The sequence below is a fragment of the Cervus elaphus genome, chromosome 11, assembly GCF_910594005.1.
Source record: "Cervus elaphus chromosome 11, mCerEla1.1, whole genome shotgun sequence".
NCBI classification, from domain to species: Eukaryota; Metazoa; Chordata; class Mammalia; order Artiodactyla; family Cervidae; genus Cervus; species Cervus elaphus.
The window spans coordinates 101,918,138-101,932,177 of record NC_057825.1 but is presented as its reverse complement, the minus strand read 5'-3'; the positions used below and the strand labels follow the sequence as shown (position 1 = coordinate 101,932,177).

At 39.2% G+C, this 14,040-nt stretch overlaps 1 protein-coding gene and 1 non-coding gene across 7 annotated transcripts in view; both read left to right on the top strand.

The window, feature by feature from the left end:
* The window catches only part of ANAPC1 (anaphase promoting complex subunit 1), a 100,166-nt gene that overhangs the window by 19,579 nt on the left and 66,547 nt on the right, over positions 1–14,040 (top strand). For all 6 annotated transcript variants that reach the window (XR_006343702.1, XM_043918781.1, XM_043918782.1 and 3 more), the window contains exons 14-19: positions 2,676–2,810; positions 4,407–4,544; positions 5,116–5,176; positions 7,125–7,312; positions 12,230–12,304; positions 13,643–13,911. Coding sequence is in view for 5 of the 6 variants with exons in the window: in XM_043918781.1 (XP_043774716.1) it covers positions 2,676–2,810; positions 4,407–4,544; positions 5,116–5,176; positions 7,125–7,312; positions 12,230–12,304; positions 13,643–13,911 (866 nt within the window). In the remaining variant the exon portion in view is untranslated. The remainder of the gene's footprint in view (positions 1–2,675; positions 2,811–4,406; positions 4,545–5,115; positions 5,177–7,124; positions 7,313–12,229; positions 12,305–13,642; positions 13,912–14,040) is intronic.
* Positions 3,121–3,225, top strand: LOC122704108. Its single transcript, XR_006343738.1, has one exon. It is a non-coding gene; the product is annotated as a U6 spliceosomal RNA (small nuclear RNA).

Sequence of the window (14,040 nt, the reverse complement as noted above, 5' to 3'; positions counted from 1 at the left end):
GAATCTTTTTAGATATATTTTTGTAGACACAAAGCTGTTGTTGACTCGCTGTTACAGTTTTCTGTTGTATGATTACACCAGAGCTTTACCAGCCTTGAGGATTGTTTTATTGTTTCTTCTAATAAACAATGCTTAAGAGGGTTTTTAAAAAACATATATCTCCTAGTCTTTAGAAAATATGCATAGTCATTCACTTTGCCTGTGGTGCCATATTGTTTTCCAAAGTGTAGGTTGTATCAAGGTTGCAAGGTTGTACTCCTTGCCTCCAGCAGTGTATGGGAATTCTCAAAGCTTCTTTAGTGTTAGCGTGCTAAGTCGCTTCAGTCATGTCCGACTCTGCGATTCTATGGACCACAGCTTGCCAGGCTCCTCTGTACATGGGGCTCTCCAGACGAGTACTGGAGTGAGTTGCCATTTCCTTCTCCAGGGAATCTTCCCAACCCAAGGATCGAACCTGCATCTCTTATGTCTCTTGCACTGGCAGGTGAGTTCTTTACCACTAGCTTTCCACCTGGGAAGCCCCAGTCTTCATTACGTCATTGCTAATCCAAAGTACTATTTTTTTCCCCCCCAAATCAGTGCCTCATTAGAGCCAGGTGAGAATGGAGGTCCAGCCTCCCACCTGGCCTTTGCTCACAGGCTGTTATTTTTCCTCAGTGTTTGTCTGGGGTAGATTGGTTACTGTCTAAAAGTTTTTTAGCTTGTTAAGCTACTCCTTTCTTGACTGGGTCTTTTTTTGGGGGCATCTGCTCCCATGATGAAATTGTGGTGTGCTTCCACCCTACGTCGAGGCCAGTTTGAGAACTAAGTGGTGTTATAGGTCAGGGTTTAGCTCTCAGATGTTTGACTTTGTCACTGTCAGTCACACAGAGGCCTGCCCAGGAATCATACACATGTTCAGAAAGTCCTTTTCTCTATTCCCTTCCTCCCCGTCCCTCCCCTCACTCCCTACTGCCTAGTTATTACAGGTTGGGGATGGAACGGAGCGCTCCACCCGCAGTCTGTGGAGAAGGGTGGGAAGTGGTAGGCCACCTCATTCTTGCAGAGTGAGGGTGAGAGCCAGGCTCCTGCCCCTCGACAGTTGCTGCACACTGTGGGGAGGTGAGGGGCTCATGCGTGGCGTGAGAGCAGGGCTTCGTCTGCAGTCTGCAGTGCAGAGCCTTTGGCGGGGAGGCCATGCTGCCTGGTGACTGCAAGCAGGGAGTCACAGGACAGGCAGAGTGGGGTGACGGGCCCACCCCTCGTCCTCGTCTTCATCCGCAGGTCTGGATGGGGCAGGCACCCGGGGCTGTGGCTTGTTCTGTGTGTTTGACCGAAGTGGAGCAGATGTGGCGGACGTGGGGTTCCCTGCCTGGCCACTCTGCCTGACCAAGTTTTGGCAGAAAGAGCAGGGTATTTGTGGCTCTCTCTTGTTCTGTGCCTGAGAGCATTTCTGGGTTGCAGGCCCCTCAAGAGTGCAAGGCCTGGTTACTTAGAGAGGTAGACGCACAAAACAGAAAGGTCGGGGTCACGTTTCATTCCTGGTTCTCAGGCCCCCAGCCTGTCAGCGTTCCTCACCTTCTGCAGCCCTTTGCTAGTTGTGTCATACGTTCACGTAGATTCTGTTGTGGTGGTGGTAGTTAGTGGGAGTAATAGCATAGAAAGTGCTTACTCCATATTTTTATGACCTGGAGAGTGGTTGCTGATTTTTTTTTTTAAAACCTCTACATATTGGTTCTGTCAGTTTTACTTTTTAATCCTAAGGATTTTATTTGGACAACTTAGGTAATTTTATCAGTTTTCAGGTAGTATATTCAGATAGTATATTTATGTACATATACATAAGTATGTATATTGTTAAAATTCCTCTTTGGTTCTGAATATCCTTTTAGTCTTATCAAGAGTTTTCAGGGATTGGGAGGGAGTTCAAGACTGGGGGACGTTTCTATATTTATGGCTGATTCACATTGTATGGCAGAAACAACAGTGTAAAGCAGTTAGCCACCAGTTAAAAATAAAAAAAAAAGAGTTTTCAGACTGTGTGGATGTGAATTTGTGTTTTTTTTTTTCTGAGAACCCTATGGATAGTTAAAACAAAGAGTGATTAGCATAGATTGTTGACTCGTTCTTTTAAGGTCAATGAGGAATTTTTGTAAAGTTTTTTTGAGGAAGAAGTGTTTGAGAGTTTATGATGGATTGTAAGCTAGAGAGCACAGTTTGGATTAGGTTGGATTTAACTCTTGAGTATCACTTTAGCTTAATTTTTGTTTGGCCCCAAGAAATAAATGACACTTTTTCTTTCTGCCAGGAGACTTAATAAGACTGATGCTTATACTCTCTGAAAGCTTAATGTGCCTGCTGCCTTTACCTCCAATAAGGTGGAAAAGTGTGTGGTATACTTGAATTTTGTTTAATGTCTTGACTGTATTAACATTCCCCCCGTTTCCTGTCTTCAGAAAGTTCATAGTAATGAAAAGAAGGAATCAGACTAAGAATTTATGTCAAGATGTTTGTAGTTGGATGGTGGAATTTGATACATTATTAAAATTCTAATTCTCCCTGTTTTTCAGTTGTGTGTGGTGAGCATAAACTTTTAAATAGCAAAAGAAATACATGCTTACATGCCTTAATGTTTCATTCAAGAATATGATACATGAAAGCTAATATTTTTTCCCCACATTTTAAAATTCTTTCAGGTGGGTAAGGTTTTTATTCCTGGGCTGCCAGCTCCTTCCCTGACAATGTCCAACACGATGCCTCGGCCCAGCACCCCGCTTGACGGCGTTACTACTGCTAACCCTCTGAGTAAGCTGCTTGGATCCCTGGATGAGGTGAGAAGGGGAGTAGGTGTCAAAAATTGATAGTGTTTTGGAGAAGTTGGGTCAAATATTAGCTCTTTTCATGGTTAACTTTTTTTCTCTTTTAAAAATGGTAAAGTTGGAAGTTTAGCTAACGCTTGTAGAATATGAATATTTTTAAACAAATGATTCCGTAAATGCACAGTGACTTCCCTTGTGATATGTGAGGTGCTTTTTGAGGATGCCTCAGTTAGGAGAGGGATGCATTCTTTTTCATCTAGGGATCTCACAGTTTCCTTGTGTGAACCAAATGTACTGTCTGTTTTAAGGAATCATAATTTAATGCTCACTTCGGCAGCAATATACTAAAATTGAAATGATACAGAGAAGATTAGCATGGGCCCTGCTCAAGGATAACACACAAATTTGTAAAATGTCCCATCTTTTTAAAAGATACTAATGAGAACCTGCTGTGTAGCCCAGGGAACTCTATCTAATGCACTGTGCTGACATGGGTGGGAATGAAGTTAAAGGGAGGGGATGTATGTATGGCTGACTGACTTTGGTGTATAGTAGAAACTAACACAGCATTGTAAAGCAGCTATACACCAAAAACATTAACTAAAAGATAAGACTAAAAATTATAAATAAGGAAGACTGTGAAGACTTATGAATGGGAAACAGAAAATACTGTAGGAGATTCATGGATCAGAAGAGACGTTCTAAGGGTGGAACGTCTCTGAGAGACGGGTCTGACTTGATTTGGACCTGGAGGACAAATAGAATATTTGTAGGTGGAAGCGGGTATTTGAGTAAAGAGGATTCCCATGGGCATGGGCGTGGAGGCAGGTCAGTGCAGGACATTGCTAACATATAATTGTACCTCTAACTCTTGGCATGCAAGTTAAGACTCAACAAGTCCGTGGAATGAATGAATACTTTAAAAAATCCATGTAGTCTGTTGGGTGAGGCAGGGCAAGGGGTGGGATATTCTAGTGTTATCTGTGTTCTAGATACTGTTCTAAGCATTGTGTTTAGTCCCTTAAAACAGCTTTATTAGGAAAATATTAATCCTTGTTTTACAAATGTGTACATGGAGATACAGGGAGGTTACTTATCTAAAAACATACAGCTCATAAGTGGTAGAGCTAGGATTTATACTCTACCTGACATGCTCTTAAAGAAGAAAGGATGAAAAGGTTTTTCATTCTGAATGCAGTCACTAGGACATTGTAGATTTTTGAGGATGGAGTTAAGAATGTTAGGATTTGTGTTTCAGATGGGTTTATCTTGGGATTAAAGATAGACCAAGTGGTATTAGATCCCAAGTGGTGTTAAACTGTGGGGCCACTTACTTTTGATTCCTTTCTCTCTTGATCTTGGTCCCTCAAGTCCAGGTTATCTCCACAACTCTCTAGTGCCATCGATCAGATGTCTTGTTTTTACTGACCTTTTTTAGTAGCTCTTGGCGAGGACCTCGGTCTGCTACAGGGTACTTAGGCATACTTAGAACAGAGTGGTGTAAAATCATTGTGTACAATTGTTAGACCATATGCAAAAAAGACATGTAATTTCTTCATCCTAATTTCTCAAAAATGCTTCACGTGTTGTATTTATGACCCTTTACAGGTTCTGGTGTCCCCAGTTCCAGAACTAAGGGATTCTTCAAAGCTTCATGATTCTCTGTATAATGAGGATTGTACTTTCCAACAGCTTGGAACTTACATTCATTCCATAAGAGACCCTGTCCGTAACAGGGTGACGCTAGTAAGTGTGTACATTTATTTTTAAAATGTAGGATAGTTTTCCAAGAATTATGGCTGTCATGTAAAGTTTGTCAGAATGCAGAGTTTTGTCTGAAAAGTGGAAACAAATAATTCATGTGATTTTTAAAAAATTGCTTGTAATACATCACTTTTTTGCCCTATTTTTCTTTAAAGTAGTTTCATCCAGCTTTTCTAAGGTTTTTATATTATTAAAAAGTGCACTGGAAACAAAGCTTGTTCATTCAGTTGAATTTTAATACAGACATAATTTTTGTTGTTGTTGTTAAAAGTGAGACTTTTGGTGATGGTGACTGTTAGTGTCTATATGAAAATTAGGCACTTTGTTTAAATATAAGAGTTTTTGTTAATGTTTTACAGACATTTATTGTGTCTGAAATTTCAAAATATTCAGTTCTGTTTGAAAAAATACTGCTTGTTTTTCGTTTATTTTATTGCATTTTTCTTTGATAGGCAAACAGTCTTGGTAAGCATCTGCTATTTTTTAGACATCAGAGATTTAGAATGAACAGATTCTATTCACTTGCTCTTATTTGTTTCCGTATTCTCCCTAGGAACTGAGTAATGGCTCCATGGTGAGGATCACTATTCCTGAAATTGCCACCTCTGAATTAGGTATGGTTGGGGATCAAACCTCACTTTCATGTGTTCTTGGTTTGATTTAAAAGGTCTGGAGGAATTACTGATGTACACTAATAGTTGGGGCTTTAAACGTTTTGCTGATTTTGGAGCCACGGGATGGAATTTCCCCTGTGCTGAGGAGCACCGTGTGCAGCGCCAAGGCTGGGGCCTGGGAGTGCGTGCTGGTTCCCCTTCTGTGAGGTTTCTCAGGAGGAGGAAGCCATGCAGGGAGATTACAGTATACGCACACGCCTCTCGCAAGAAAGTCTGAGAAACAAGCCCAAGCAACTAAAGCAGTTTTTGGCACATTTGATGGTTTTTAATCCAAAAATAATCTCTCAATTATTAAGAATAATTGAGAAATTAACATAATTGCCTTTGAGGAAAACTTAACATTTTAGCAAAAATCCACTCAGTATTTTGATAAAATCAGAGTCTGCTTGAATTATTATTGAAACGCAATTTGGAAAGTACTAGGTGGAGAATATTTCTGAACGTAGAATACTAAAGAATACCATGGAATCGAAAAGATTTGCCAACAAATGTAAGTTAAGAAAAGAATGCCTGTGTGATATAAGAAAATTCAGGATGTCTATTAGTTTCAAAATCCAACTTCCAATGCAGAATGCTGGCAGATTTTGTGATCTCTGGAATTTGCTACATGGGTTGGAGTGCCTTTCTCATTTCAGGAAGTACTCTTCCTAAAGTGTGGTAGATGTGGTAGTATGGTAGTGGTGTGGTAGATGATATTCTGAGTTGGTATGGAGACGCTTTGCTTTTCTAGGTGGTATTTAGCCAGTGATCTCAAGAAGTATAAGCCTAACCAAAATATATAAAAACAATTAATGGATTAGTTAAATTAAAACAAAGTGAAATCTTACTCTTGGCGGAGCAAATAGAAGTCACATAGTTCATGCACAGAAGCTTTTGTGCTTGATAAAACTTTCCTCAGCACCTCAGTCGGTATCTGGTTTACACTGATTTTGGATGCAACCATGACAAACTTGGTTATCTGGTTTTCTGACATTGGTTTCATTTGATTCCAGCCTTGGTTGTGTGTGCACACACATAGCAAATTGATGAGAAAAAGCATACGCTGCTGAGGATGGGCTGTGGTAACAGTGAATTTGGGAAGGGAAGGAAAAAATCCTCTAAAGAGATTATGTGGGGATACAAAAATATTGCAGGTTGGGGCTATTTCCTGCTAAAAGCAGACCTAGGCCTCTTCATAACGATAGCCCTTGCCACCCTGAGGGAGTCGCTGTTTGGCAGTGTAGCGCTGTAACTGGTTGTCATCCTAATGGTATTGAGCCGTTAAGAAAGATGTAGATTACATGGTATTGATTGATCTGTTTAGGACAGAGAGCATGTAAAACACGGTAGGAACAGTGCTGTTAGAAGTCATGAAAAGTTACAAAGCTTTGGTTAACCAGAATGTTTAACCCTTCAGAGCACATTTTAAAGCTAGGTGAGCCTTGTCATTTGAGGATGTTTGTATTGATTATTATGTATTTACTGAAGTATTGAAACAATATTTTATATGAATTTATTAATGTAGAAATTGTGTGTTTTTTTTAGAATGATCTTTAATTCATTGCCCAAACTAGGACATTTTTGAGAGCAAAATGGGAAGCTGTTAATAATAATTGTTGGGGCCATAGATGTCAATCAGTTCTGTTTTACGTAACCTGGGCTGTGTGGTTATTCTATTTCTGACCCAAAATTAATGACAAAAAAACTGCTCTGAGACCTCTCACAAGCCCTGTTAAATTCAGAGTCAGATGACTGGCTACATCAGGTTTGTGTCCCACCAGCTCTTTAATGGCAGTTCCTTTTTCATAGTGCTTGACCTTTATATAGCAATGATTTAAAAACCTTGGTAAAAGGGGAAAAGAAATGCATGCCTAGGAAGCATACTAAAATTAATCTTTGCTTTTAATAGTACAAACTTGTTTGCAAGCGATTAAGTTCATTCTGCCGAAAGAAATAGCGGTTCAGATGCTCGTCAAGTGGTACAGTGTCCATAGTGCCCCGGGAGGGCCCAGCGATCATTCAGAGTGGAACTTATTTGTGACCTGTCTAATGAACATGATGGGTTATAACACAGACCGCTTAGCATGGACAAGAAATGTGAGTACATACGGTCATTTTCCTCCTGAGATACACTGTTTTCAGTGTATGTTTGCATAATTGGTAATACAACATTCAGAGTATATAACACATCAGTGTACTAGTAGGCATACCTTATTCATCAAAATGGAATAATGCTAAGGCTTATTGTATCTTATGACATTGTAAGTCAAATATTACTTTAATGATAGTGTTTTACTTGTAATTAGAATCATTATGCTTTTATAATGTAAACCACTTTGTTATTTCTCGTTTCATCATGGTAACATGGCTGCAAATTATGCTTAGATTAGTAGGAGTAGTCTTGATTTTATTGATGAAGAAACTGACTCACAAAGAGATCATAGACTAGAGATTTGCTCAAAACTGGGCTTACGGTATATCTTCTGACTCTTGGCTTAATGTTCCTTTCTTGAGGCCCGGACTCTCTTTATCCACATAATTGCTTGATCTGTGAGGAAGGTTTAATTTGGAAGGGGATTTAAAGTACTTTAGCCTAAATATCTAGTCTGTCACTGATACAAACTAAGCTCCTCCTCTCTCTCTCCAGAAACTTTCCTACAAGTCCTTCATAGGTTATTTACAAATCAGCAGGGTAGGGTCTTAGTCTTGATGTTTTCGTTTTGCTTCTGGGGATCTTTCCCAGGACAGCCTTGCCTGGTTCACTCTGAAGAAATCACTCTAGGTCACACTTACCTTTCTCCAGGTAACTCAACTGTACCTGTCAGTACATTTGGGTTTCATACCAGCAAATCCATTTAAAAAAAAGTCATTGTTTTTCTTCATTATAAAAGTATACATGGTTACTGAGGAAAATTTGGAAAACAGAGAGATTAAAAAGAAAATAATACTAAGAGATCACCACTGTAAACATTTTCATTGTTGCTCCTCATAAACATCATATCAGTGGAAATTGCCCATTTTAAAAATTCTTCAACCTCCCTCCCCCCTGATTATCATTCTCATAATAGGCTACCATATGGCTTTGTCATAATTGTGAAAAAGTAAAAGTATTAGTCACTTGCTTGTGTCCAACTCTTTGTGACCCCATGGACTGTAACCCACCTGGCTTCTCTGTCTATGGGATTCTCCAGGCAAGAATACTGGAGTGAGTTGCCATTCCCTTCTCCAGGGGATCTTCCCAACCCAGGGATCAAACCCAGGTCTCCCATATTGCAGGCAGAATATTTACTATCTGAGCTACCAGGGAAGCCCCAATAGCTAATAATTGAACATTGTTGAATCAGTTTTTTTTCTTATGAGTAATTTGAGTAACATTCTTCTATACACAAATCTTTTTTTTTTTTTTTTTTTTACACAAATCTTTAGATCTCTAGTTAGTTATCAAGAATTGAACCTTAAAAGAGGAATTACTGGGTCAAATAATGTTCAAAAAGGACTGTCTGTCCAATCAGCATTCTCATCAGTGTCATTTAAAAGTGCCTGCTTCGCCCCCCAGATTATTCTCTGTGTGGTGAACCTTTGCCAACTCAGAATTTTTGTTACTTCTGTAAGGTAAATGGGGATGGGTTTTCCAATTTTTTTTTTTTTTCTACCTCTGATTCATGCCTGCCTCGCTCACATTGTCTCCACCACACTGGTTTCCAATGTTTGTCCTGAACACACCAAGCATGTTCCTACCTCAGGGTCTTCACACTTGATCTTCCCTCTGGAGAAAATGCAGTTTTCCCAGATGGCTCAGTGGTAAAGAATTTTCCTGCCAATGCAGGAAGTGAAGGTTTGATCCTTGGATTGGGAAGATCCCCTGGAGAAGGAAATGGCAACCCACTCCAGTATTCTTGCCTGGGAAATCCCATGGACAGAGGAGCCTGGTGGGCTACAGTCCATGGGGTTGCAAAGAGTCAGACACGAGTGAGCAACTGAACACACATGCACGCACGCTGGAGAAAATGCCTTCATCAGGCAAGACAAGCCGAGGCCTTGGCCAGGTATTACCTCAGTGTCGCCTGCCGCATCTCTTCTATGTAGAATTGTACTTATCCCTTGTCTCCCACTTATTATCCTCTTTACCTGTTTAATTTTTCTCTTAGCACTCATGCTAAGATAGATAAGCACTATGCTATCTATTTTAGTTGTTTATTTTGTGTGTCTCTCCTCCCATTAAGAAGGTAAATAGCAGTGCCTGGCAAGGATGGATGCTTAGTGAATGAAAGCCCTTGTCCACCTAAATGAAGTATTTTTTTTTAAGAGTTTATATGTGTTGTATCATATGAAAAAACTGCCTTCTGCAGTTTCCTTGGGAAAAGTTTTACTGGGAAAATAGAGACAGTTTTCTTATTCCAGACAATTGCATGAATGCTACTTCAGTCGAGATTTTTCTATTCTTTATTAAATATGAAAAAATTGAGCCTTAGAGAAACTGCGGATTTCTGCAGTATGAATAAGTCCGCCTCAGCTTTGTGTGGTTTCTCTGTGTTGCTGTCCTGCAGGACTTGGGGACCCACATCACTGTGCCTCGTTCTCTAGCAGAGGGCCAGTGCCCCCTCGTGTTTCATTGTTGTGGAGAGGACTGGGCACGCAACTGCTCTTTTGTTTTGTAAAGGAGAATCTGACTCTGACTAATTTGTTGCGTGGTAGCCCTAAGAGGAGAAACAGGAAATGAGCTCTGAGACTGAGTTGCTTTGACATTTATTTGGATGACTGCATAGTTAAACCTTGTCTTGGTTGTCCTTACAATGAAAGCTCAGGATGAAATGGTCCTCGGTGGCAAATGCTCTTTATTTTGTTTTGTCCAGATATATCCTCTTTGTTTTCAGTTAAGTAATAGGGTGGAGAGTAGAGAGTACAGAATTTCTGCCAATGACCAGCTATGTGACTCTGGAATTTTTTTGGGCCTTCCTGAATTTACTGATATGTTAAATGATGGCTCTGGGCCAGATGGTGTTTCTTTTTGGTTCACAGGTTCTGTGAGTGGTTGCATCTGAGGTTAATTGTTCTGTCCTTTGGGATGCTCATATTTTCATTAGATATTGAGTCCCTGCTGTGGGCGAAGCATGAAGCCAGGCTTTTCAGATAAGCTTTAGGCAAGACAGATAGTTCCTCCCATTGAATCGACTGTCCCAGGAGAAGGCAGATAAACGAATATTTTATAGTCAGATTGTGATAGATGAAGGTCAGTGATCCACAGGATTATAGAACAGGGTTGGCTAAACAGTGACATATTGAAATAATGAAAATAAAACATCCATATGTGTGACAAAAAGGTATCTGTATCAGTATCCACTATTCTTTCCCGTAACTCCAGGTCTTAATGAATTTGATAACCATAGCAGAGGTGTTCTTTCTGATTGTGGGACTTAGACTGTGTGTGTGTGTGTGTGTATGCATGCTGTATTTGGTTAAAGTTTTAGGTATGGTCGTTTCATTTGTTGCTTTGATTTTACTCTTTTGTCATTTTTGTTTTTTGATAATATTGTGTATAAATTGGGCTCGATTTTTTGGTGTTTTTTTTTTTTTTTTAATACATTCTTTTAAAAAAATTCTCTGCCATTATGTTTTATCACAGAATATTGAGTATGGTTCCCTTCGCTATACAGTAGGACCTTGTCGTTTGCACATTCTGAATGCAGTAGCCTGTGTCCACCAGCCCCAGGCCCCCAGTGCGTCTCCCTCCCTCCTGTCTCGTCCCTGGGCAGCCATAGGCCTGTCCTCTGTCTGTGAGTCTGTGTCTGCTTGTAGATAGGTTCATTTGTGTCATAGTTTAGATTCTACGATGAATCATATCGTACAGTATTTTGTCTTTTTCTTGGACTGTGTTTCATTTGAATACTTCATAAGAAAACCTGTTCTTTTGATCAGTTTTTAAAATTGACTTTATTTAGTTTTATATTTAAATATTCAGTTTTAAATATTGCTGTTTATGTTTACTTTTTATATATAAATCAACTTTCAGATGAATGAGATTAATAAATATGTAGGTTTCTATAGCATAGGAAAATAGATATTACCATTTTTACAGTTATGATTGATGAACTGACAGGTCAGTGTCTGTGCAAAGTAGCAGAAGGGGCTACGGTTATGCCAGAGAAAATTGAATTAGGCTGAACTTTTAGAAAATTGCTTTTATGTAACTGTATTAGGATAGGCTATTATAACAGAAGGCTGTTAAAAGATATGGTGGCATACACAACAGAAATGTGTATCTTGTTCCTTTAACAGTGCTTAGCAGGTAAACAGGCTACATGGTTTAATTAGGGACCCAGGCTAATGGAGCATCTGTCCTCTTCAACCTGAGGCTTCAAAGATCACCTTAGAGTTGACATCACCCAGTCAGATGCGAGGGATAGAGCATAGGGGAGCATGCATGGGAGGTTTTCATGAACTAGTCTGGCATTGATGACGTCCACTCTCATTCCTAGTCACTGTCACGGGGTCACATCTCACTGTGAGGGGCGCGATTCAGCAGCCTGCCTGTGGGTCCAGAAGAAAGAGGAGAACACAGATTTTGGACAGTAGCTACCCACCTCTGCCAGAGAATGGTTGGGCTGTCACTATAAACAGACTCTAAATACATGTTTGCTTGGCTCTGACATTTGGCTAACATTGGGTTGATTCTTTGAGACTGGGTGTATTTTGGATATGACTAATGGTCCTTGTTCTACCAGTGGGTGAAGATCTATGTCATGAGAGACATGGGGAGGAGAGGAAGCTACTGTTGCAGAACCCATGAGCCCAGGCACCAGGCTAGATGCTTTATATAGATAATTTCATTTAATCTTCGCAATGACCCTAGAAGAAAGGCGTTCGTATCATGTTTTTCCAGATGAGAAAATGAATTTTGATGTCATTCCTCAGTTTCCGTAATTGGTAGAACTGATTGCTGAGTCCTTTAAGTTGATCTGTTGTCAGTGATAAATTTACATGATTTTTGTCTTCTCTTTTGGGGTTATCTTCCAGTTTGACTTTGAAGGATCACTTTCCCCAGTCATTGCACCCAAAAAGGCAAGGCCTTCTGAGACGGGATCTGATGATGTAAGCATTGTTTTTTCTTGCTGATACAAATTAATTTGTGGGTACTTGTACCATTCCCCCATGTTTGTGGTGTTCCTGTTGATTTGTGCATATTTCTAACAGCTTTTGCTTATTTTGATACTGAAGGATAGTTATTTTGAACAATAGAGCCTGTTAAGTTTTCTGCGATTATTTATTTACTTTTGTCTTTAATGATCATCTTAAAATTACTAAACATACATAATGCTGTGTGATACAAATTTGAGTTTGTAGATATTTTACTGCCAATTAATCACCTAAAGTGACAGCATTTATTATGCAATGTTTCTTTAGTTTAAGTTCTCAAACATGTCAGATTCCATGGGTATATTCTTGTGTTTCAACACATTCTTTTAAAATTGAGGTATAATTTGCGTAAATGAAATGCTTAGATCTTAAATTTACAGTTTGATCAATTTTGACAAATACACACTCATGTAACCTACACTGCTCTTAAGGACAAAACATTTCTGTGATTCTATACAGTTCTCTTGAGCCACTTTTAATCAAGACATCCATTGGTTTGATTTCTATCATATGTTAGTTTTGCCAGCTCTAAAACTTAATATAAGTAAAATAATATAGTATGTAGTCTTTGCTATAAAGTTTCCCTCACTCAGCATAATGCTTTTGAGATTCATCCATGTTGTTGCAGATACCAGTAGTTTGTACCTTCTCATTGGGAGAGTAGTGTGACTAGACCATGGTTTGTATATTCATTCTTCTGCAGATGTATATGTAGCCTCTTGCCATTATTTGACTGTTATAAAGAAAGCTGCTGCCCACATTCAGTAACTAGTCTTTGTGGACCTATATTTTCATTTCTTTTGGCTAAATGAATACCTAGCGGTGTACTTCTTGGGTCGTTGCTGGTCTCTGATTGATCGTAGCATGTTATACTCTGACCAGCAGCATATGATTTGGCCCACATTTGCTGTCAGTCTTTTTCCTTTTAACCATTTGAGTGTGTACAAGGTAGTTTCTCTAAGTGGTTTTTATTTGCTTTTCCAAATGACTCATCACATTAGGCACTATTTCACGTGCTTATTAGCTACTTACATATCTTTTTGTGAAGTTTCTGTTCAGGTGTAAATTGGATTTTAAAAGTATTTATTGATCTAAAGAAGTTCTCTATATATTTTAGGTATGAGTTCTTTGTCATATGTGTGTTTTGGGAATATTTTCTCCCACTGTGTGGCTTAACAGCATCTTTTGCTGAGAAGAGTTTTTTATTTTGGTTGTCTGAGTGAATTTGCTCTTCTTTTTTAATGGTGACATTACAATTACTTAAAAAGTTAATGCCCTTTTTACCCTTCTCAGGACTGGGAGTATTTACTGAACTCAGACTACCACCAGAATGTTGAGTCTCATCTCTTGAACAGATCTTTGTGTTTGAGTCCTTTGGGAGTGTCCCAGATGAAAGATGAGGATTTTTCCCAGAATCTTAGTTTGGACTCTTCCACACTTCTCTTCACTCACATACCTGCAATTTTTTTTGTTCTTCACCTGGTCTATGAGGAACTCAAGTTGAACACTCTAATGGGAGAAGGCGTTCGTTCACTTGTTGAACTTCTTGTCCAGCTGGCGAGGTAAATATCATTTATAGTTTGCAAATTTCCAGAAGGTCATTAGATGACTTAATTCTTGGCCATGAATGTCAAATAGGAACCTTGCAAATAAGTTTCTGAATTCTACCTTCTCAACAAAAAAGAGCATTT